At 47.1% G+C, this 25,356-nt stretch overlaps 1 protein-coding gene across 4 annotated transcripts in view; it reads right to left on the reverse strand.

Annotated features, from left to right (window-relative positions):
• Positions 1 to 24,794, reverse strand: part of Alpk3 (alpha kinase 3) — a 66,291-nt gene extending 41,497 nt beyond the window's left edge. Inside the window, exons 1-5 of one of the 4 annotated variants that reach the window (XM_078051131.1) lie at positions 24,264 to 24,794; positions 17,838 to 17,876; positions 14,564 to 14,685; positions 3,718 to 3,835; positions 1,850 to 3,113 (exon numbers count right to left, since the gene is read on the reverse strand). In XM_078051131.1, the coding sequence (XP_077907257.1) occupies positions 1,850 to 3,113; positions 3,718 to 3,835; positions 14,564 to 14,685; positions 17,838 to 17,876; positions 24,264 to 24,406 (1,686 nt within the window). In that variant the 5' untranslated portion in view covers positions 24,407 to 24,794. The remainder of the gene's footprint in view (positions 1 to 1,849; positions 3,114 to 3,717; positions 3,836 to 14,563; positions 14,686 to 17,837; positions 17,877 to 24,263) is intronic. The other 3 variants (XM_005320176.5, XM_040275123.2, XM_013356288.4) reach the window with 3 other exon arrangements.
• Between the last annotated feature and the right edge of the window lie 562 nt (positions 24,795 to 25,356).

The following is a 25,356-nucleotide window of genomic DNA, read 5'->3' on the forward strand; positions in this document are numbered from 1 at the left end:
TCCATTCCTGCTGCAACAATCTACAGAAGTTATTCGTCACCCCCTGGTTATTCTGCTGGAGCCGGACTGCGGCAGTAGGCTGTCAGGCATGTGGAGCAGTCCCAGCAAGCTTTCCCTGGGGCCCCAAGAATTTGGCACACCAGTACCCCATATTACCTGAGACCAAGCACAAAGAGTCAAGTAAGCAATAGAGTCCAGAGTCCCGTCCGAGGTCCTTGAGGTTTGCCCCACTCCAAAGCCCTCTGAAATAACTGTTTCCACAGTCTGACCTTAGCATCCACTGAAATAAAGCCATGTCCCTGGTCACCCTCGAACATGGGCTCTCCTTAACCTCCACCAAGCACTCTTTTCCCTTTGCTCTTTCAGGTGCTGTATCAGCTTGTCCCTCATGTGTTTACTGTTTCAAGAAACCATCTGTCCTCTGTCCACACACTTTTGAAACACTACTGCCCAATCTTCTTCCTGTTCTTCAGAAAGCCTCTATTTCCCCAGCCCAGGAATCCTGCTTCCTCTACCCTTAGAAAAAATCTATCTTAGTTCCTGCCAAAATCAGAAGCTATCTCCACTTAGGATTGCCAGATTTAGTAAAAAAATCACAGGACACCCAATTCAATCAGAATTTCAGATACACAATCGATAATTTCTTATTATAAATATGTCCTCCCCAAAAAATAAATAAATAAATAAATATGTCCCTGCACGCCTATAATCCCAGCTACTGGCTCAGTGGTTAAGCTCCCTGGGTTCAATCCCTGGTATCAAGAAATTAAATTTAAAAAGTAAATAAATTTTTAAAATAAAAAAAAAGGCTGGGGACAAAGCTCAGTGGTAGAGCGCTTGCCTAGCATGCATGAAGCCCTAGGTTCCCTTCCTAGTACCACTAATCAAACAAATAAACAGATAGATAAATATGTTCTATCTATTTTATCTACTTCACCATCACTCTTGAAACTCATAAGAACTATTGTCTTCTTTCTATCATGCTGTACAACACCCGCTCCCTAAACCCCCGGGAAATCCTGCCCACCCTCTGCCCCTGGAACATAAAACATGAACCCTACTGTTAATCTTATCAGTCCTGCTCCTCCAGTTCCTTAGTGTCTAGACCCATTTGCCTCTGCCCTTAACAAGTGGACACCCCAATACCCCTGCACCTCACACAAAACCTCCTCTTTTCTCTGTTGTCTACCTTCTCCCCAGAAACTGATGGTACTCTTGTTCCCAGAATATTAATATTTTATACCAACTGCTATTTATTTAGTTCTTAATGTGTCAGGCTAAGCACCTCAGTTCTCACAACAGCCCTATGAAGTTCGTATCATTAATATGATTTTATGACGGGCCCAATATCACAAGTTGGTAAGGTAGTTTGGAGATACCCGACTCTAAAACCTTACATAAGCTCAGATTAAACCAGCATGTCCTAGACATTCAGTATGTTTAAAAATCTAATGAGCATTCAGGTTGAGACCTGCCACTGGACACTTTACACACTCCTGCTGCTCAGTCCCGCCCCCCATGGAGTGGGGGGGACACCTCTCCACTGGCCCATTCTTCCCCAGAGAACATCTTCCTTCCCTCTTCTGAGGCACAGCCCCCTTGGCTGTGAACTCCCACATCTCAAAAGAGAAAGACACAGTCAAGCTGTGCTGCCTACATGTCTGGCAAGTGGAGATTGGCTGAGCAAGGTTCAAGCCTATGGTCCCCTGCTCCTGGCTGGCACTCCCTTGCCTCCCCACCCCCTTCTATAAATAGTCCACTGCTCACTGGCTGCCAAGCTGTTACGGCAAGAGTTTCCATGAGGTCAGCTTCCCAGAGCAGCCTCCAAGTACCCAACACCCACACTCACCTCTCCTGGAGTCCTGTGGCCTGCTCGCCCCTGCAAGGGGCTGTCCCGAGTGCCATGTCTCCGGCGGGCAGGGGGTGTTGGCACGGGGGCAGAAGCCTGAGACGGGGCCTTCTCTAAGTTCTGGGCCCCATGTTCTGGAGCTTGACCCAAAGAAGAAATGGGCTTGCTGTCAGCGGCGGGCTCGCCTTTGGGCTTTGGAGGGGCAAATCTCTTCCTGTTGAAAGGCCGAGCTGGCTGGGGAGCCAAGGAGGGTGTAGGCTGGCCAGAGGTGGCAGGTGCCCCCTCACCTCTTGCCTTAATGGGTACCTTCCCCAAGGTACTGTTTCCAGATGCCTTGACACTTGGGGGTGGGGACTCCTCCTCCCCCTGAGGCCCGATAGCTTGAGAGTTCTCCATGTACATGTCCTTCAGGGAGAAATACACCTGCTGGTCTGCACTTGGGGCTGGGACAGGGGCTGGGGGCTGGGAATGGGTTAGGGCAGAGGCATCCTGGGCCTTGTCTTGAGTGCCCACAGTAGAGGCTGGCTGCCTGATGCTATCTGTTCCAGAAGACTCAGGTCCCCGTGCCATCCTGCCTCTAGGATGGGTCTGGACCTCTTCCATGTCCATGGGACCCTGTATCCCACAAGGACCAGGCTTGTTTGAGCTGGAGACAGAGTTTTCTGAAGAGTGGTGGCTTCGGGCTGCCTTCTCTAATTCTGGCTTCTGCCCATCTGGCTTAGATTTCTCATCTTTTCTTTTCTTCTTGGCCCCAGACTCTTTTTGGGGGGCTCTCTGAGGCCCCAGCTCCATGGCCTCACAGATGTATGTCAGCAAGCCATGTTCCCCATCTTCCCCATTCTCGGGGGCAGGCTCCCCATTGGTGGGCACCTCTCCAGGAGCAAAACTGTTGACCAGACCCAGTCCAGGGTGCTCAGGTTCACTCTCTCCTTCCTGCCAAGCTGCCGAGGTCCCATCTTCAGCCTCCCTGGTTGGGGCTGAGGACACTGGCACTTCAGCCCCGCTTAGTCGCCGCTTTCGCTGGAAGCGGTCAGGGCTGAGCTTGCGCAGGGTGTCCGCCTCGTCTGCAGCATCCTTCCCATGCTTCCAGCTCTGCTCAATCTCCCGCAATTTGGCTGCAGCCTTGCGCTTCAACTTGGCAAACCAGCGCTGGTGGATCTTGTACTCTGTCATGGTGCCCACTTCCAGGACCCCTGAGCAGGACACAATGCCCTTGGAGTTCCGGGCAGAGGCCTGGTAGATGGCGGCATCTTCTTCTCGACACCTAGAAGTAGGAGCATGAGGTGCCACCCCCACCCCGGAGGTGACAGCCCCCCCACACAGCTCCCCACAGCCAGAATCTTCCAGAGCTGAGCATGCGCCCCCTCCCCATCACCAGACGGGCCCTGGGTGCCACATCCCATCTCAGATGTCACCACAGCCCTCACCCTCTGTTAGAATTGAAGGAACTGAGGCCACAACAAGAAGGTGGCAGCTGACCAAGTTCATGCTGTCCCAGAAGGGATTAGATTAGACTTGGGGCTCAGGAGAGCTCCCTTCAGAAGCAGGTGACCAGCGCAGCCCCTTGTGAAGTAACGATGACAGAGTTGCTTTTTTTGGCTGCTGACCTCATGGAAAATGTGGGTCAGGATCTCCTCTGGTTGCACTCAGCTCTGTGACTGTCAGAAATACTCCCACCCTGGCCTTAGGAGATCCCGGCCACTGGCAGGCAAACAGTTATCCAGGTGGTTCAACTCAGTGGCAGACCTGCCTCTCGTTTCAGATAGTGCCTGGGTACCTCCACCCAGCCTGCTCCATCTCTGAGGGCACAATCCAGGTGCAGGACCCTCAGGAGGGCAGAGAGTGCAAAACCGGCCACTCTCCCTCACCTGTACAGCTGCAGTGTGTGACGGTTACCCTGATGAGTGATCTCATATTTTGGCAAACCACAGTATCGGTCCAGTTCTATGTCATCCTTGTACCAAGTCACCTCTGGTTCTGGGTATCCTGAGAAAGAAGCAGATTGGGTTTCAGGAAGGTGAGTTTCAAAATAGTGGGAGGAGAGAAAAGGAAGCCAGGATTTCCCCAGAGCACCTGAAAAGAACTGGACAGGACCACCTGCCTCAGGCCTCCTGGAAGCACAGGGCCCTCTGTGTGACTCAGCTTATTTTTAGAAATTAGAAAAAATTGTGAGAGCTGAAAACATTTACACTTCCAGCTAAAAGGGAAATATGGAGGAGAAACTTCTTAGCTTCATGTAGAAATGGGAGTGAAGAATTTCCAAAAATCGTTGACTGGTAGTAATGAGCTCTCTTTCTATGTGGCCCATTTTACCTCCTCAAATGTAGTAAGGGCTTCATTCTCAGAGGTCTCCCCAAAATTCCACTACTACCATCAATGCCAAGAGCCCTCCTCTTTTCATTACAAGTTCCTGGGCTGCATTATTTGACAACACAACTAAAGCATCCATCTGTCCATCCATTCATTCATTCATTCATCACCCATCTATACACCCTTCCACACCTATCTATCTACCCACTCAGTCACTATAGTGAGACTGACTGAGGTGTCTACCCAGCCACCCACAGAGAAGAGATCCCAACTATTACAGTCAAATGTTTCTTGCCCGCCTGGCCACAGCTGATCAGCCCAGTAGTAGACATCAAAAGAACTAATTGAATCCAATCCTTTGACCTAGGATTTGAGAAACAGGACCAAGAAACAGTCTACCATTGTGTCTAGGAATATATCTCAAAGGGGCAAAGTAGTTATGCTTTGCCACATGAACTAAGAAGTAGATAAAGCTGGTCTTCAGTGTGATGGGAAAATGAAATTGACATTCAGGATAGAATAGGATAGAATCAGAGCTTCCAAAAACTGCTTCCAAATACTGGTTCCATTCCTTGTCTGCACACAGTCTGACCAATGAATTCTGCTTCATTTCTTGAGCTACCTCCAACTGATTAGCAACACTTGTTAGAAATCAAAGACTCCTAACATTCATTTACTTAAACACATACAGCATGTAAGCCAGGGACTCTGTTCTCAGGGAATTTATCTTCCTTTAGAAAAAATAAGATATGTGCCCACGCATGGGAGTAGTGTACCTGGCACCTGCACATGCTCTGTCTTCCCTCCTGTCTGTGGACAAACCACACTTTTGTCAAGAGCAGACCCTCACTGGACTCCACCTCCTCTCGTCAATCAAGGCCATCTCTCCAACAATCGTTCCTGCTCTCTCCTACATCATCCAAATTTTCTTCTTTATTACATCATTTCTGTCTACATATAAGCCTGCTAAAGTGTTGTCCTTCTTTATAAAGAATTTCCTTTGGTCCCACATCCTCCTTAGTGCCTGCCCCCATTTCTCTGCTTTCTCCTTTACAGCAAAAGTATTTTTAAAAGTTGTATATTAATTGGGCGCCTACTAATCCCAGTGACTAGGGAGTCTAAGGCAGGAGGATCCCAGGTTCAAGGCCAGCCTGGGCAATTTAGAAAAATCCTGTCTCAAAATAAAAAATGAAAAGGGCTATGGGGCTGGGGATGTAGCTCAGTGGTAGAACAAGTGCCTAACATGTGTAAGGCACTAGGTTTGATTCTCAACACCACATAAAAATAAATAAAGGTATTATGTCCATCTACAACTAAAAAAAATGTTTTTTTTTATAAAAAAGGGCCATGGATATAGCCATTATGTAGGCATAAGAATTGGCCATCATATTCAGTAATGCCAAGTGGGTGACCTTGGCAGGAGCAATTCTGATGCAGTGATGAGTGAAAAGCCTGGTTGGAAGAGGGGAGTTAAGATAGCAAGTATAGGGCTGGGGATGTGGCTCAAGCGATAGCATGCTTGCCTGGCATACATGCGGCCCAGGTTCGATCCTCAGCACCACATACAAAGATGTTGTTTCCGCTGAAAACTAAAAAATAAATATTAGAAATTCGCTCTCTCTCTCTCTCTCTCTCTCTCTCTCTCTCTCTCTCTCTCTCTCTCTCTCTCTCTCTCTTTAAAAAAAAAAGATAGCAAGTATAGACAAATTTTTATTTCTTTTTTTGCAGTACAGGGCTTGAACCCAGGGGTGCTCTACCATTGAGCAACACTCCCAGCCCTTCTTTATTTTGTATTTTATTTTTCACTAAGCTGCTTAGGACCTCACTAAGTTGCCCAGGCTGGCCTTGAATTTGTGATCCTCCTGCCTCAGCCTCCCAAGCTGCTGGGAATTATAGGCATGAGCCACTGCACCCAACTGATCCTTTTTCATTCCTTTATTTTGCTCACATCTACTCCCTTAGAAATCACATCGGCCCTCCCTTCAGAATAGATCCCAAGTGTGATCACCTTGCCATTCCCCACCCAGCCTCAGTGTGGTCCATATCACCATCATCTCCACTTGGATATCTGCAATAACTCAGCTGATCTCACCACTCCCATCCTGACCTCTTTTCAGCTCATTCTTGGCACAATAGCCAGAATAAGCCTTTTGAAATAGAGTCAGCTCATGGCATACCTCTGCTCAAAACCTGACAGCTCCTGTCTCACCCAAGCTCTCCTGGTAAGGGCCTGAGTGCTGCAGTAGCCTCATTTCCTACCACACCCCAGTCATGTGGTCCCACTGTTCACCTAACATACCACAAAAGCATCACAATTCAATTCCCACGGGTCTCTGTTCTTCTGTTACCTCCTCATAGAGGCCTTCCTTATGCCCTGGGCAAAATATGCCCCCCCCCCAGAACTTCCTATCCACCCCCAACTTTTTTTTGTCAGTACTGGGGATTGAACCCAAGAGTATTCATATTCTTCTGAGATACCTCCCTAGCCCTTTTTATTTTTATTTTGAAATAAGATCTTGCCAAGTTTCCCAGGTTGGCGTTGAACTTGCAATCAACCTGCCTCAGCCTCCCAAGTAACTGGAATTATAGGCATGCACACTGCACACAGCTCTGATCCTGGTTAATGTTTATTTGTCTTCAAAGAATACATTGCTACCTGATATACACTATGAGTTTGTTAGGTTATGAGCATCCTGCCCAACACTGTCTCCCACCCACTGTGGAATATCAGCTCTGTGACAGAAGGGATTTATCTGTGTTATTCACCGCTGTGTCCCCAGTTCCTAGAATAGCACCTGATATGGAATCAACACTCATTAAATATTTATAGATGAATACATAAGCACCGTCCAAAGAGCTCAGGGTGCAGGGAAGGGAGCAATCAACTCCAGCTAGGAAATCAGGGAAGGCTTTTGGAGTAAGTGGCATTTGAATTAGACTTAAAGAATAGGCAGAATTTCAGAAAATTTGGGTTTAGCACCTCCAATCAGTTCTAACACCATCTGTACTTCTCCTTCATAGCTAATTATAATATTGTAATAGACTATTTCCTTGTCTCTTTCTCCTGCTAGTCTCAGGTCCCATGTGGGCAGGAATTTAGCCTGGTTAACCTAACATGGTACCTGGGACATAGTAGTTACTTACTTAAACCTGTTGGATGAGTGAGTAAATGAGTAAGAAAATGAGTGAGCAAACAAGAAGTGGATGGGAAGGGCGTGCTTGACAAAAACCCAACAGCAACAGAGTGTGAGAGGGAAAGCAAAGGGCACTCTGAGGAACTGTGTACAGGAGCAGGGAGCAAGGGAGGCAAGGCTGCAGCTGGCTCCACCAGGATAAACTTCAGGCAGCCCTGGCTGTAAAGTGAGCCCCATGTTTCCACTGTGGTTAAAGCCCCTGGTTACATCACTCTCTCTCTGTGTGTGTGTATGTGTGTGTGTGTGTGTGTGTGTGTGTGTGTGTGTGTGTGTTCAGGGCCAGCACAGGTGTCCTCACCATCCCCTGGAATGATCTCATCCCTGCAAGGGCCCAGCTCAGTCTCCCTGCCCCCATGACCTGCCCAGCACGCCTCAGCCTCCAGGGCATCTGAGTCCAGAGAAGCTGGGGGAGGGAGGAGGGGCTGGGCAAGGAGAGGGATGTTGAATGGACCGCGCAGCCCCACGGGCCCCATGGCTGGGTCCTCAGCCCCCATGCCACCCTCTTGTGCCTCTACACAAAGTGCAGGTCAACAGCTTAGGGCTTCATAGTGACATTGGACTTGGAAGCAAATTTATTTGGGAGAAAATACTGCCTTGTCCCATCTATATTCTAAAATAAACAAAAGCAGGGGGGCAGGTCTGGGTGCTTTTCGCTCAGCTGCTCACACATGCATGCTTTCACATGTGTGCTTATAGGAAGGTGTTTACACACACATTTGGCTCTGGGCTGCAGTACCATGTTGGTTCCTGAGCATGTGGCCCTCCCTCTGCCCTTTCCCACTCCGTGATCTCTGTTTCACAGCCAGCAGGTTTGACTGGGGAAGCCAACTCAGAGATCTGCAGTCTCACTCCAATGGATCCTGGTTAAGAGAAGCTCAGATTCAGAAGAAAAGGAAATGAAAATTTAAAGTTTTCAAAGAACTTTCAAATACATAATTTCATTTGGGCCTCAGAATAACTCTGTGCAAAAAAAAAAAAAAACTGTTCACATTTACTGAAGACTTACTGTATGCCAGATACTGAGATGAATGCTTTCCATGTATACAGGACTTTTTTTTTTTTTAACCCAAGAGCTACATCCCTAGCTCTTTTTAAAATTTTAAATTTTGAGACAGGGTCCTGCTAAATTATGCCAAGGCTGGTCTTGAACTTGCAATCCTCCTGCCTCAGCCTCCTGGGTGGCTGGGATTATAGGTGTGTACTTATAGGACTAGCTCTTTTTGTGTATTATCATCTAATTCTTACAAAAATTCAATGAGGAATACGCTGTTACAAACCCTCAATTTAAGGAAGAGGAAATCAAGGCTCATGAAATTAAGGCTCCTGTCCCAAGTCATCTGGCTAGTAAGTAAAAGAGCCAGAATTTAAATCTCTCTCTGCTATAAAATGGCAGGTGTTTTAATCCCTACTTTACAGAAAAGGAAAAGGAGGCTCAGAGAAGCTAAGCAATGTGCAGGGTCACACGGCAGCATGTGACATAGCCCCAGGTTTCCTTTTTCTTTTTCCAGTGCCCTTTCCAATAGGCATTCTTAGACCAACATATGACTTTTTGCTCACAGCAGCCATAGTAAACATGTTTCTCTAAAAAAGACTTATTCTGGAACTTTGGTTCTTTCTAAAGGCTCAGTCCCTCCGTTCAGCCTGTCTATGGCTGATGCTTCCTCCTCCCACTCCAACATACATGTACTCGCATGCACTTGCACACGTATCCCAACATAGAACCAGCGAGGGTTGAGGAGAGCGGAGGAGGGAAGCCACCATGCCAGACCAAGATGGGCAGGCTCAGTGAAGATAGCAGCACTCCAGTCAAGGGGTGGTGACAGAGACCTCTTTCCTAATCTGCCTCATAAAACTCAGACAACCCGAGTTCATTCTTGTCATCACTGTTTTTTGCTTGTTTTTGGTTTTAGTGCTGGGAATTGAACCCAGGGGTACTTTACCATGGAATTATATCCCCAGCCCTTTTTACTTTGTATTTTGAGACAGTGTCTCTCTAAATTACCCAGGTTAGCCTCAAACTTGGAATCCTCCTGCCTTAGACTACCTGAGTTTCTGGGATTATAAAGCATATGCTATCCTCTCCCAGCATAACCTGAGATTTTGGATGTTTGTGGGGACAGGTAAAGGGAAAGTGAAACAATGGACTAAGGGGTGGATATGAAAGACAGCCAGAACCTTAGAAACTGCAGACTCAATTGGTAGTGACTTAGATCTTAGCAGGCAGGTGCTCCAGAGCAGAAGGCCCTGACTGGTGGTCACAAGATAAGGTATAAAAGTTTTCTACTGGCCAGGTGTGATGGCACATGCCTATAATCCCAGCTACTCAGCACAGCTGAGATAAGGACATTGCAAGTTTGAGGCCAGCCTGGGTAATTTAGCAAGGCTCTGTCTCAAAATTTAAAAAGGGTTAGGGATATAGGTCAGTGGTAGGGTGCTTGCCTAGCATGCATAAGGCCTTGGGTTTGATCCCCAACTGAAATGAATAAATAAATAAATAATTTGATTATTTGGATTGGGCTTGAAAAAGGAAAAACTTAGTTTCATAATGACATTGGGAGTTTTCAATATAATGACCCAAGATTATATATGCCAGTATGTATGCTAGATGAATTTCTGACATCTCTACACTTCTCTCAGAGTTCATGACTTCAAAGGACAGGAAAGAAGGGGGAGCTATGCCTGATGCTTGCTCCTCTTGAGTGGTCCCCAGACAGAGCAGCTGCTGTTACCACAGCATCCAAGCCACAGCTGAGGTAAACAGACAATGTGGAAAGTAGAGAAGATACTAATTTTGACATCAGCACAAGTCAAGGTTCACTGTGGTCATCTAGCAAATATATAAAATACTGAACGTTTTCTTTGTACCAGGTCCAGAGAAGCACGAAGTGACAGGGGGTGACCTGTCCTTGCAGATCTCATGATCTTCTTGGAAGCAGAAGTGTGAACAAGCTGTGCCATGGAGCAGGGGCTCCCCTGGAAGTGCTGGAGATGACTTTCCAGGGGATCAGGCTTTGAGCTGGACCTTAAAGGAGAAGAAGAATTTGCCAGGCAAAGAAGCAGTAGGCTCCTAGGTTAAAAGGCAGAATGGGCCTGGTATGGTTGTCCGTGGCTATAATCCCAGTGTCTCAGGAGGCTGAGGCAGGAGAATTGCAAGTTAGAGACCAGCCTTGGCAACTTAGTGAGATCTTCAGCAACCTAGCAAGATCTTGTCTCAAAATAAAAAATTTTTAAAAAGGACAGGGTTGTAGCTCAGTGAGTGATAAAGCACCCCTGGGATAAGTCCCTAGGACCAAAAGTAAAAAACAAAACAAAACAAAAACAGAGGAAATCTCCCAGAAAGTAGAACAAAAGACAGATGAAAGGAGAGAGGATAAGAAAACAGAACAAGGGCTGGGGGTATAATTCTTTGGTAGAGCACTTGCCCAGCATGTTCTACCCCAGCAATGTAATAGTAATAATAATAATAATAATATGATTAAAAAATAAAATAATAAGAAGAGAGTAATTCCACAGGAGAAGCAAGAATAGAGAAACAAGGAGTAAGAAATCAACATCAAGGGGCTGGGGATGTAGTTCAGTGGTAGAGTGCTTGCCCAGCACATGCAAGTCCCTAGATTCCATCTCCAGCACCACCAAAAAATAAATAAATAAAAGGAAATCAACATAATCAACATCAAAACAAACCCACATTTCCAAGAAACAAAGGCTCTCAGTTTCCGACTAAAAGCATCCAAGTGTGTTGCAGGATGAAGAGACCCATATCAAAATACATCATTATGAAATATCATAACACTCTTACAAGTTTCCAGAAAGAGAAAACAGTCACATGCAAAGAATTAGGAGCAAACTGTCTTCCTACTTTGAGCAGCAACATTGGAAGCAAGAGGATAAGAGGGTAGTGTCTAAAATTCTGAAGGAAAAGTATCTTCAACTTAGAATTCTATAGCCAGCCAAACTTTCAACCAAGCATAAAGTAGTAAAAGAGACATTTTTTACAGAAAGTCCAACATTTACTTCCCATGCACTATTTCTAGGAAACTACCCAAACCAGAATGTAATCAAGAAAGAGAAAAATGTAGCTCAGCAGTAGAGCACTTGCCTAGCACATGTGAGGCCTGGATTCGATCCTCAGCACCACATAAAAATAAAAAAATAAAGTTATAAAAAAAAAGAAGTTCTTAGGGGCTGGGGTTGTAGCTTGGTAGTAGAGTGCTTGCCTAGCATATGTGAGGCCCTGGGTTTGGTCCTCAGCACCACATAAAAAGATAAATAAATAAAAATAGGGGCTGGGTATGTGGCTCAAGCAGTAGCGTGCTCGCCTGGCGTGCGTGCGGCCTGGGTTCAGTCCTCAGCACCACATACAAAGATGTTGTGTCCGCTGAAAATTAAAAAATAAAAAATATTTTTAAAAAAATTCTCTTTCTCTCTCTTTCAAAAAGAGAGGGCTAAGGAGAATTATTTAAAAAAATAAAGGTTTTGTGTCCATCTACAACTAATATTTATATTAAGAAGTATAAGAAAAATTAGCTGTTGGGCATGTGGGCATGCACCTATCCTGGAGTCTGAACCCAACCTAAGAACATAGTGAGACCACATCTCCTCCTACCATCAAATAAAAAACCTGGGACTTGTGATGTGCACCATAACCCAGCTACTCAGGAGCCTGAGACAGAACATTCACAAATTCAAGGCCAACCTCAGCAACTTAATGAGACCATGTCCCCCCAAAATAAAAGGATGGGGGGTAATGGGGGTATAGCTCAGTTGGAGAGTGCTTGCCTTGCATGTACAAGGTCCTGGCCAGGTTCAATACCAGCACCACCAAAAAAAAAAAAAAAAAGAAGGGAGGATGGTGGGGATTTAGCTCAGTAGTAAAGTGTCTTTGGATTCAAGCCCCAGTACCAAAAAGCAAAAACAAAAAGAAAAATAAAACATTAGAAATACCAAAAAACTAAACAAATAAAAAACTAAGGAAAGCACTAACTTCAGGAAAAACAGAGAAAATATAATCACCTACAGTATGATTACAGTCTACAATGTATACATAATTATTATGTTATGTATACATGCTCATATAGTGTATATACAATGTATATAATCATTGGCAGTGTGATTATAACATAGTACACTATTATAGTATAACATTATGTACTACAATATTCAGTTATGACTCATAGCACAAAGGCATAATAAGGGAAACAGTAAATATTGATTTAAGCAAAATCACATTATAACTATATGGAAGAGACAAAAAAGGGAAATAGAGAAAATGAAGATATAAAAGATAATTTCTGGCAGGGTGCAATGTCTTACTCCTATAGTCCCAGCTACTCAGGAGGCTAAGGTAGAAGGACCACAAGTTTGAATCCAACCTGGCAAACTGGCAAGATCCTGTCTCAAAATAAAATTTTAAAAAGAGCTGGGGACAGAGCTTACTGGTAGAGTATCCCCAGGTACAATTCCCAGTACCACACACACACAAAAAGACTCAAGAGTTAGAAGTATTTACTTATTACTCAGCACTGTGGAAATGTATACAGGCTGTAAAAGACCACTAAAAGCTACAAATGGTTGCTTCTGGGAAGACAAATCTGTGGGAGGCATGAACTGTTATGGTAATGTTTTTTAGTAATAATTTGAACTGGGCTGGGGATGTGGCTCAAGCGGTAGCGCGCTCGTCTGGCGTGCGTGCGACCCGGGTTCGATCCTCAGCACCACATACCAACAAAGATGTTGTGTCTGCCGAGAACTAAAAAATAAATATTAAAAAAAAAAAAAAAAAAAAAAAAAAAAAAAAAAAAAAAAAAAAAATAATTTGAACTACATGCATGCATTAATTTGATAAAATTTAATTTTCTTCAAAAATAGGGATTATCAACATCCTAAATAAAGAAGAAACCACAGAGTGGTGAAAGAACCGGATTATTCTAGAAAACTGTTAAGTGCTGAAGTGGCAAGGAAATGCAGGTGTGGATACTGCAGAGAAAAAGCAGGACCTCCTTCTCACCAGTCCTGTGGAACTAGACAGGTCACCCAAGCAGTTTTCAACTCTGCAAAACTGAACTAATAATAGCACTTACTTCACAGGGTTTTGCAAGGTTTCAATGACAATGGAAACAAATATTGCAAAATGCACTGTGCTGGGCCCAGGTAGGAGATACAGGTAATTCTGTCCCTTGAGCAGTGTTCTCAGCCTGGTGCTGCAGGGTTCTAGGGAAGGCAGAGAACTGCCTATGGGAATCCTAATTCCAAAGAAGCTGTTTAGCTGGGTGGGGTAGATGAATGCCCCAGAATCAGGAAATGTCACAGCTGGAAATCACCCATGCCCTTGACTAACTGAGAAAATGGGCTCTCAAAGGAAGCTGGGATAGGAACCCTTGACCTGGTGGCTGTGTAGCTGGGAGGGGTAGAGACCCATGGAGGTGGATATTCTGCAGGCCCTGAAGCAGGTCAGTCTCTGCAACTAGGCTGTGCTTTGGTGAGGGGAGGGAATGACTCCTGGAGCCAACTTCCCAGTGCTCCCAGCTCCCATTCTCCCCTTCTAAGGGTATCACTCTGCTTCCTAGTTTGCCAAAATTACTCCAAATTCTACCATGGAGCTCAGTGAAATACAAACAACCGTAGTCTTAATTCCTAAAACTTGCATAGTACTTACTTGTATGCCAGGTACTGTTCCAAATGCTTTGCATGTATTAACTCAGTTTTACAATCCTATGAAATTCATTGTATTATTGTTCCCACTTTTCAGATGAGGCAGCTAAGAAGTGATATAAAGCTACTTAATACCATATACTACAAAGGAGCTGAGCCAGGATTCCAAGTCAGGCAGTTTGCCTCTAGGATCTGCAATCAGAATTACCACATCATTGCCTCTCAGGCTTGATACTTGCAAGCCATAAACTACTCAACTGTGAAAATGGGGCATTCAGAGAGATGGCTTCAAAGATCAACTCATCAAGGATGTAAGTATGCCTGAGGGTGAGGAAACTTTACTAAGGACAGATTTTGAAGAATAACAGTGTATATATGGGACTCCAAAGGGACACTTGCCCACACAGAGAGATCAAACTGGAGACAAAGCTGGAAAGCAAATGTCAACTTGCACAGTTTTGTACACATGACCCATCACCCCGCCACACCTGTCCCCCCAGCCACCCTGGACCCTGCTCCATGCAGAGGCCTTGACATGGACCATAGACAGTCTCATTACCTGTGACAATGCAGGTGAACCTGACGTCGCTGTCCTCGGACACAGCCCGGGACTTGAGTGTGGTTTCGAATAGTGGCTGGGTCTCCTCTGTTAGCTGAGCAATGATGGAGCAGAAGGTGCTCCTAGGAAAGGCAAAAAGCTGTTCAGAGCGGCCCTCCCCCAGGAAACTTACCATAGCCTGAACTTGTTCAGGACAGCTTAAATCTTACCATGTCTGTCTGTCATCCTATGGCCAGAGCTCCAGCCCTTTTTTTCTTCAAGGAAGCCTGGGCCTCTTGGCCAGGTGGGGTAGGGATGGTACCAAGGTGTTGGATGAAATCTTGACCCACACCCATCACAACAGGCAGGCTGCTGCCCATAGGCTCCTGGTCCCCAAACAGGGCCTTGGACCAGCACTGGAAAGCCAGGGGTGAGTCTCCTGTTCCATCCCTGGACACCCCATGCTGAAGTGAAAACAGGGCTGGCAGATCCAGGACCAACCAGCGGGCTGCCAAGCCAAACAGACCCACTCTTGCAAAAGCCAGAGACTCTTAGTGCCCCTGTGATGGTCCATCTCCCAGAATTCAGGGTCACCCATGGGCTTACTGAGTTCAGAACAAACTCACCAAAACTGCTCAAGGCTTACGGTCCACTCTTTCCTGGACACAGGAAGCAAACCAAACCACAGTGCCAACCCCTTTCACGGGCCAGCAGACACAGTGCGTTCCCAGGCATGAAGCGCAACCACATAGACAGGTGGTGTGGTGCTCAAGCTGTGCCCAGCTCCCCTCCCCCTCCCAGGCACACACCCTCTGTGAGCAGCACGGACAATGAGGGGAAAGAGTAGGCAGAGCAGGAGGAACTGTGGAGGAAGACAAACATTCAAAGGTGCTTTTTTCCAGGTCTCGGAGGAAGAGGTGGTCCCCCAAGGGCAACGGTCATCTGTCTACGACTCTCCATCAGGGGTGGAGTGAGTTTATGGGAGCACAAGCAACCTAAGTACTTTTCAGGGAAGAGCTCTACATTCAGTGTATCTTTTCTGTGAATATTGTTCTGGACTTGAGTTTGAGGAGAAAGGTTGAGACCCAGGAAGAGTGTCTCAAATCAAAAAAGACTTCTGGATTGATGGGGGTCTACTGTAGCTTTTCCACAGACACTGGGGCATTCAGGGAGTTGACAGGAGGCCTCCCCAAAAAAATTCTATTGAGGATGGGGATCCCAACTTCTCACACACCTGCACACTGCACAGCTGCAGTCAGATGCATTCTGAACATTCTCTGCAGTACCCTCTCATCTAGAACTCACCTGTCAGATAAGCTAAGTCACTCAAACAGAGTGTCTTTTGAGACCGAAGCTATCAACTCTCTGAACACTCAGAAAATATTAACATCTAGAAATGTTTCTTGCTGCTGTCATACTGATAGCAATTTCTGACTGGGAAAATACCAAACTTCCATTAACACTTTCTAGAAAATTCCAGGCCAAATGTAATTCAATGTCTATGATTCTGGAACTAATTCAAAACATCCCTAAGTATGACCCCCTACAGAATTTATATCCTATCTCATCTGTGTACAAGTCTGGATCTAATATTCTGCTTAGACTCTTAGGGAGAAAGCTCTTGGGCAAGTCTAAGAAAATCATTTCACTACTGGATAAGTAAAAAAACTGCTTCAAGAAAATTTGCAGAGATAAGTGCTCATGCTAGACTCATTTTGAATGGAATAAAAACTTTTCTTGAATTTTCCTCACAAAGACCTAAACTATATCATAAAATCGTTTATATTAGGGCTGGGGATGTGGATCAAGTGGTGGCGCGCTCGCCTGTCATGCGTGCGGCCCGGGTTCGATCCTCAGCACCACATACAAAGATGTTGTGTCTGCCGAAAACTAAAAAATAAATATTAAAAAAAATTCTCTCTCTCTCCTCTATCTTTTAAAAAAATAGTTTATATTAGAAAACCATAGGTAAACTAAGTGTGGCTAGAAAGCCCTCCCTCTAGGGAAGTGGGTTTGGGATGCATCTGGGGAGACAGGGAAAATCACTGTATACACTGTCATATTCTGCTGAATGTCTACAGCTTCTTGTTCCTATCCTCCAAACCATTCAGATGTGCATGGACTGAGTGTGCTCCATCAGGTCCCCTAGAAAGCCAGGAGGTCTGTGCACATCTGGGAATGATCTTTCCAAACCTGACATCTCTGAATCTTTCCCACTCCATGACTTCATAAGGACATCACTCACTGATCACATGTCTCCAAAGAACATCGGAATCGTTGGTTTTCATGATGTTCAATGGAACCTAACCTTGCTCTTAGATTTGGTAGGTACCTTGCTTTGAATAAACCCCAGATCCTTTCTCTTTCAGCACTTCCACACTCTTTGAATCAGTTGGGATATACTCTTTTCCAACCCTAAGCCACCCAGAACAAAGTCTCCTCGATGTTCATCAACATCAAGGACATGTGCTTAGTAGGCACTAACCATGCCTGTAGACATGGTTAGCTACTCAGAAAACATCCTCTGTCATGAAAAGGTAGCCACTCTCCCTGAATCTTCTGGAGTCTGGGATGGGGCCATGGGGCGGGAAGTAGCCAGGAAATGTTCCCACTGTGATGGTAATAGTTTAGACAGGGGTAGAGAGTTGTCCCCAGCTTGGGAGGCAAGAGGACAAACAGTCTTTCCACTAGTAAACATCAACCGTGGACTTGCTCAGGCCCTGCCCTGGCTCTGCAGCAGGTTGAGAACAAGCTAATGCAGGAATACAGTAATATGATATTCTCTGATTTCACGGAGTTCACAGTCTGCAGCAGCGGAGAGGAGTCAAGAAAAGGAAAAAATCAGAGAAAGAGAAGGTGAAAGAAGAACTTAAGGGACTGTGGGAAAATATAAATGTTAAAGGCAGGAGCCATGGTTAGAAGATGAATAAGGTGTCAAACCTAGATATGTAGTTACAAAAAACATGAAAACTTAGGATGAGGAAGGAGTGGGTCATGTGACTGGTGGCTCTCTGCTCTGTTCTCATAGTATCTGTCCCAAAGGCAAAGAGAGGTCACTGCAGGCATCTGAGAGCCCTGCCCATATCTCTATTCCTGGGTCTCTGTGCCCCTTTGAAATGGCCCATGCAAGCATCATCTCTGGTTCCTGTCCATGCTCACGTGAGTACCCTCTCACCTCCCACCCTCCCCTCAACCCATGCAGTCTGGTTAGCGCACAAGCAGTCACCCATTGGCCCCTCAAGGCCCAGACCCAAGAAAAAAGCAGTCCGAGAAATGTAATGCAATGTGCATTTACCTTCCAGAGCTGGGGTGAGACAACCGGTTGCTTGATAAGCTAAGCAAAAACAGCAAATGGAATCATTAGGCCAAAAAAGCAAAGAGAGGATGAGGCAAAATCAACAACAGTCGCAAAGTATTAATCGGCCACCATCTGGGGCCCCGGAGGCCTTTCTATTAAAAGGAACCAGCTGTCTTAGTTGGCTTGCTCCAGTTAGCAAGTGGCCTCACCACTGGACACCAATGTATCTGAAACCAAGAGCTGGTTAAAGGCAGCAGAGTCCAGAAAAAATGGTTAGGCAGGAAGGAGGTCCTTGGGGCTGAGCTGGGAGAGAGGTGTGCCTGGGGCACTGGAGTCTCTGTCCTCAGAAGGAGCCTTTGCCAATTCCCCAGCACACAGCACACCAGGCTGGGGGCAGCTCCTGCTTCCACTCTCCGCCTTTTGAGAGGGAGAGCCTCGTTCCTGGAAATTCCCTTCACAAGCTAAGAAGAAGACAGGTGGCTTGGAGAACACCCACTATTAATATGTTAAAGTTGGTTAAAGAGCAAGGCAAACCAGCTGGGAGAGTGAAGAAGAGGAGAAAAAACAAAGCAGTTAATCCAGCAGGAGCCCGGAGGGACCCAGATTGCTCAGACCAACAGGAGGCCCCTCCAATCTTGAGGCACTGATCACCCTCCTGCCTGGGGCACTAACCAGGGCCTGGTTGTGTACCAAGGGAGGAGCCCCCACACAAGGCTGCTCCAAGGGAACTCTAGGCCCTTGGTAGGAACCTGACTTCTACCTCTCCCTCTCCCTTTTCTAACACAAATATCTCCTGTGGAGCCCTGGACCTCAGCTCTTTGGGAGATGGCCAAGGCCACCAGCCCATATCCCCTCCAGCTGCAGAAACACTCTCCCTTCCTTTTTGACAGCCCAGCCTGTACAATGGCAATTGTGATCTACATTTCTAACCACAGAAAGCTCTAAGACTGCATACAGCATGTGCCCATGTCTACTTGTTGTTGTTGTTTTTGTTTTGTAGGTCTCTCTCTCTCTACCAGGGATTGAACTCAGGGGCATTTGGCCACGGAGCCACATCCCCAGCCCTATTTTGTATTTTATTTAGAGACAGGGTCTCCTTGAGTTACTTAGCACCCTGCTATTGCTGAGGCTGGCTTTGAACCCATGATCCTCCTGTCTCAGCCTCCTGAGCCACTGGGATTACAGGCGTGAGCTATTGTGCCTACCTTTCTTTCTCCTTCCTTCCTTCCTTCCTTTCTTCCTTCCTTCCTTCCTTCCTTCCTTCCTTCCTTCCTTCCTTCCTTCCTTCCTTCCTTCCTTCCTTCCTTCCTTTCTTTTCGTACTGGGGATTGAACTCGGGGGTGCTCTACGACTGAGCCACATTCCCAGTACTTTTGTTTTTTATATTGAAACCACTGGGTCTCACTAAGCTTCCTGGGCTATCCTTGAATTTGTGATTTTCCTGCCTCAGCTTCCAGAATAGCTGGGATTACAGGTATGCACCAATGCGTTTGGCATGGGTTTGGTTTTGCGGTCATAAAGAAATGGTCTTAGCTGGGCATGGTGGCACATGCCTGTAATCCCAGCAACTCAGGGCTGAGGCAGGAGAATGGCAAGTTCCAGGCCAGCCTCAGCAATTTAGTGAGACCTTGCCTCAAAATCAAAAGTAAAAGGGCATGGTGGAGCACACCCACAATCACAGTGATTTGGGAGACTGAGGCAGGAGAATCACAAGTTAAAAGCCAGCCTCAGCAACTTAGTGATACCATAAGCAACTTAAGGAGACCATAAAAAGATAATAAATGGATAAAAAGGACTGGGGATGTGGCTCAGTGGTTAAGTACCCCTAGGTTCAATCCCTGGTACCAAAAAATAAAATAAAAGGGATGGGGATGTAGTAGAGTAACCCAAGTTTCAATCCCCAGTACCACCAAAAGAAAACACACACACAAAACAAACAAACAAAACCCATGTATCCCGTTCCCTAAAACCTGCCTTTCCCTCCAATACTCCTGGTTTTGTATATACCACCAGCATTCTCTCAAATTCCTAAGATCAAAATATACCATCTTGGACTCCTTCTCTCCTTCATGCCTCAAATCTAGTCAGGCAGTAATTCTCAGCCTTTTTCTCTTTCTCTCTTCTCCTACTGTTGGACTCTGATCTAGATCCTCATGGCTCCATGTTTGATGATCACTTCAGTCTCCTTCCTCTTTAAACCCAAACTCCACCTCTGAACAAAATGCTGCAGGATCAGCATTATATTGAGACCCAACTCCCTGACTCTGTATTTAAGGCCCTCCTTGATCTGCTCTCAGCCACACTACAACCACGGTTCTCTCCCTTTCCCAATGGAACTTGGGTTCCATGGAGCCAGACCTGTCCCTGATTGGCATGGTTGTGTCCATGGCACTTACTTTTGTCCTCCCAGCTCTAAAAGTCCTCTCTCCTTCCTTCTGTTCAACTAAGTCCTACCCATCAAGCCTTCAAATCTAGATCTTTTTGTAGTTTCTGTAGTTCCTAGCACAGTGCCAGGCATACAATACGTATTCAACCCACGTTCTCTGAAAAGAGAGGGGGAAAGGAGAGAGAAAGGAAGAAGGGGGAAGGGAAGACAGGGAGGGGAGAAGAAGTGTAAGATCGCATTTGTCAAACAGGAAGGGTCCTGTCCCCCAGAGGGAGCTGCTGCTCCAGAAAAAAATGGTAAGGAGGAGCAAGAATGCAGCTGCTTTTGCTCAGAGCCTTAAAAATCCTCTGGAGGCTGTGTGGGCGAACTTCCCTTGGTTCTGAGGCACTGGCCAACTCCATCCTTTCCTGGACCATAAACTTCCTTTGTCTCTCTTCTTAGAAATGAGATATTTCTCCTTCTTTGGGTTTGGATTTCTTCCCTGGGAAGGAGAGGGGGAGAGTCAGCTTTCTAAATTAGAGAGGAAATGACAAGTTCCACCTGCACGTGGGCATGGGACTGAACTAGAATAATGAGCCTTCCCACCAGCTCTCTCCAGGCTGTTTGTGAAGCTCTGCATCCTGGCCCCAAGTCCCGCTTTCTCTAGGTCTTGCTCTTACATGTTAGATTAGGAGGAATCCTGGGCTGATGGAGCTCCTTGTCTTCAGAAGGTAGAAGACCTGCCAGTACCCCATTGGCTCTGGCCCCGGCAGGGAGCTCCACATTTGCTGTCTTTGAGGAGTTCTGAATCAGAGAAATCAAATGTTGGGGCAGAAAGACTTTATTTAAAGAGTTCTTTGTGTTGCTTTCATATTTTAGAATGGGAATTCAAGGCCCAGGAAAGAAAGGTGTCTGCGTAAAGAAGTAAAGTAGACCTGGGGAGGGAACAAGGAGTATCATAGAAGCTGGGGGCCTGCCGTTCTTTCTGCATTTCATAAAAGACATGCAAAGTCCTGGCCTGAGGACTCAGTTGCCCTAACTCTAGACATCCAACCCTAAAGAATAACAAAGCTTGTTTTGGAGCTATCTGTAATAACATGATAGTTCTGCTGTTCCTCTGAGTCTACCAGGACCTGGGACTCCATGAAATTTCTACCTATAGCCATACCAACCTAAATGTGCCCGATCTCATCTGAAATAAAATGTCTGTGTGTCCCATAAAAGCAAATTCATCATAAATGCTTTCACTCCTCATCCTATTCTAGGAAGCCATATGCCACTTTCCTATAGGAGCGAGGTCCTACGGGCTGGGTGACTGAAGAGGCTTGGCCTCTCAGTCTAGACAGCTTGGTGGAACTCTCTACACACCTTTAACCTCAGTAAGTATCCTTGAGCTGACATTGGACTGGAAACCCCTCCAAGGGTCTTGGGGCAGAGGGAAGGAAGATGTACATAGGGACATAGAATCTAGACCAGGATCAAGGCTTCTGGAGCCTCAGCCATTGCCCAGCTGCTCATAGACTCTCAGGGAGAACCCACACTCACAAGGACCCTTGAGAATAATGCCTGATGAGCTCCATGTAAAAGTACACCCAGAAAATGTTTGGTCTCAAGGTAGACCCAGTTGAGTGGAGTCAAGAGTGAGTGGGGGGCAGAACTTTGCCTTACAGTTAGGACCCTGGGATAGTCAAGGCTCAACTGGACTGGAGCCAGATACAGTTGACAAGGTCCTTAAAGGACCCTCTTTCTCCCTTGGGCACTCTACCCATCCCCACAGGCAGTCAGGCTGTTCTGAGGGACAGCAGACTCTGTGGTGCCTCCTCCAGCTGGCCCTCCCCAGGCAGTCCCATTCACATTGTCCCTTCTTTGGCCAAAGGCTCTTCCAGAGGCCAAATAATTCTTTCTCCTTGTCTCACAGAACCTGTAGAGGGGGTGGGGTAGGGGTCCAGTTGTGTCCAGTTGGCAGGAAACAGAAAACTACAGGGGCATAACATAGTCCAAAATCTAAGACTGAAAAACCTTCTTTCCCACTGTGCCTATCCTGTCGCTCTAAAGGCAAAGAGACTCCTTTTGGATGTGGGGACGTAGCTCAGTGGTAGAGCACTTTACTAGCATGTGTAAGGCTCTGGGTTCAATCCTCAGGTTCAATTCTTTTACGAGCATCCCCATTCAGGTCCAAGGGGCCTTGAGACTGCCACTTCTTTCCCACCTGCTGCTCTCTGGCTGACACACTATTTTGAGTACATCAAATATGCAATGAAAATGTCCATCACACAACTGCTCAGCCAGACAGTAGCACTGCGTCCACTCTCCAGCCTTGTTCCTAACAGTCTTCCCCAATCCACTGGATTTTGAACCACCTTTCCTTCTCTTCCTTATCACTGCTCTAAGAAGAATCCTGCTTTCTTTCTCCTTGTTGCACTGGTATTGGACAAGGCCAGAAGCAGGTGACAGACCCCAGATAAGCCAGGTATGGTAGTGCACACCTATATCCCAGTGCCTCTGGAGGCTGAGGCAGGAGATCTTAAATTCGAAACCAGCCTGGGCAATTTAGGGAAACCTATATCAAAATAAAAAAAAATAATAAAAAGGGCTGGAGATGTGGCTCAGTAGTAGAGCACCTCTGGGTTCAATCCCCATTACTAAAAACAAAAATATTTTAAAAGCCCAGACAAGTCACTGTGACAAATGTGAGGCCCCCACAGGGAGTGCCCTTCATTAAAGACCAGAACAAATGACCACATTTCATTCCCATGTTTAAGTAGAGACAGTACTTAAGAGGAAGGGGCATTTTTTTCCTGGCAGCCAGGGACCTTCTCAAGTCTGACTCAGTCACTAACAGGAGCCCTCAGCCCTGCCCCAGACATGTGACACCATTTGACGTGTTTTATGCAGAAACAGGTTCCGGTTACATTTGAACTTTTCCAACTCCAAGGTCAATAGGACTCAGCCAATCCTAGAGGAAGTGCCCAGGACTTTTCCCGAACGTCCTTGATGTCTGTTTTTATGCTGTTTAATGAAGGGAGAATAACAGATCTCTAGACAGTGTCTCACAGTAAAGTCTATTTTCTGCATAAAACACGTCAAATGGTCACAACAAATTCTGAGCAGGAAACAACACTATCCCAATAGCCAAACCATCACATTCCCCTTTGAAAACAGGCTCCAGAGTGAAAGGAAACTTAGTTGCCCAGAATGGGCAGGAAGTGTCTGTCTCCTGACAATACATGTATCCTTCTCAGTGCCTGTATGCTTGTCAGTTGTCTGTGTGTCCTTATATCTGTGGGCAGCCTCTTCCTAAAACAAAGTCTCCATACTCTTTACCTCTGGGAAGACCAGTGAAGGGCTCATCAGTTCCACCCCTCTCTGGCACCTCACCCCCACCCCCAACAGGGCAAGACAATTGGCTCCCTCAGAGCTTCAGGTCCTCAATCCCTGGTATCCCAGATAGGAACCAGCCCTTGATTTCACCCCTTCATCTCACCAGCCCTGATATAGACCCTGGGAAGAAGACCAATGCCTTGGGCCCAGAGGAGGACCCTTACTTATTACAAGGTTTCTTTCTTCCTGGTCTATGTCCCCCACCCTGAGCTAATCAGGTCCCATTCAGGGCAGTCCCCCATCCCTCTCCCCTGCCACCAGTGCGCTCCCCCTCCCTACCAGCAGGGAGGAATTTCAGCCACTCTGACTTTCCTTATCGCTAGCTCTGGAATCCAGTCCCAGGGAGTAGCCGGGTGTGGGGTGGGGAGATAAGGAAAACCTTCAGGCCCTGTGAAATCCCCCAAATAGGGCCTTGCTCCTCTCTTGGGCCTCTCAGTTGCCAGAGGCCTGAGGCCCTTGAGCCTCGAGGGGTCAGGAGAAGCCATGAGGGGCATTCTGGCCTGTCCCTGTCCCTGTCTCCAAGCCTTAGGCTTTAAGCTGAGCGCTCAAGGGCGCGGGCCCCACCCAGGTCTCCAAGGAGGAGCAGCCCCAGCCAGCAGGGGCGCAGGCGGCACCCTGAGCCTCGCCTGCCCCAGAGAGCCCTACCCGGCGCTGCCCAGCCCCTGGGCGCTATTCACCTGGTCTCGGGTCGCACGCTGAGCAGGTAGCTGCGGCTGGCCGGGCTGGGGATCCACACCGGCCCATCGTCCTCGCCGTCGGGACCCGTCCCCTCCCGCGCGCCCAGGCCCCAGCCGCGACTGGGGACCCTCCGCGACCCCATGGCGCCGTCCCTCTGCCCGCCCTCCAGCCGGCCTCCAGCCCCGCCGCCGGCCCCTGCAGCCCGCGCGACGCTCCCCTATTTATAGCCCGAAACCGCGCCGTCACCTGCTGCTGTCCCTCCCCCGCCGGCCCGCCACGGCATGCCTGGAGGGGCCGGCGCCCAGTCCCTTGGCCACCCCTCCACTGACCCACGACGGCTGTCAAGCTGCGCTGGCGTGGTGGCGCAAAGCCCAGGGAGGAGGGAAGCGCTGTGCTTGAAACAGAACTGTGAATGGGCCCCTCAATGGAGACCCCACGACCCCTGCTGCTGTCCACACTCCTTTCTTGCTCCCTTCGGATTTTGCCAGTGAGGAACCTCCCGAAGCTGATTTCGAGAAACCGCCCCGGGGATGGGGAGCCAGGCATGCTGCTTGGGAGCTTGAACTAGATCCACAGGAGCCAAGGCCGTCTAAGATCCAGGCCTCTTGTTGGCAGCAGCCCCACCCCCACCTTCATGACCCTTTAGACTGCTGGTCCACTTACACAGACCCAACCATCTCCATTGGTGACTCCCATCCTGGAGGCAGGAACTCTTCTGGATGTGTGTCTTGTGTCTTCCCCTATCTCTTCCAGGATCTAATATAAATCAGGGGCTTTAATAAATGCTTCTAGAGTAATCGAACCTCCTCCACCCTTTCAGCCTTTATTTCCCAGTACCAGGGGCAGGAAATGGGTTGAGGACTAATAAAGCCCAGAAGAATAATTCTCATCCAACAATTGCCAGAGTGAAGTGCTAAGCACCGCCTAAACCTGTGCTGAATATTAGGAGTAACCATAATCTTTTTACTGGTCCTTCCTTTTCCTATATCGCTGAGTGCAACCAGAAAGTGTTTGGAGCTAAGTGGATATAATGGTTAGAAAGTGGGAATAAAGGAATTCAACCCCTCAGTTCTCCAGGTTGCACCCACATCC

Source organism: Ictidomys tridecemlineatus, chromosome 5, assembly GCF_052094955.1.
Source record: "Ictidomys tridecemlineatus isolate mIctTri1 chromosome 5, mIctTri1.hap1, whole genome shotgun sequence".
In the NCBI taxonomy this organism is placed as follows: domain Eukaryota; kingdom Metazoa; phylum Chordata; class Mammalia; order Rodentia; family Sciuridae; genus Ictidomys; species Ictidomys tridecemlineatus.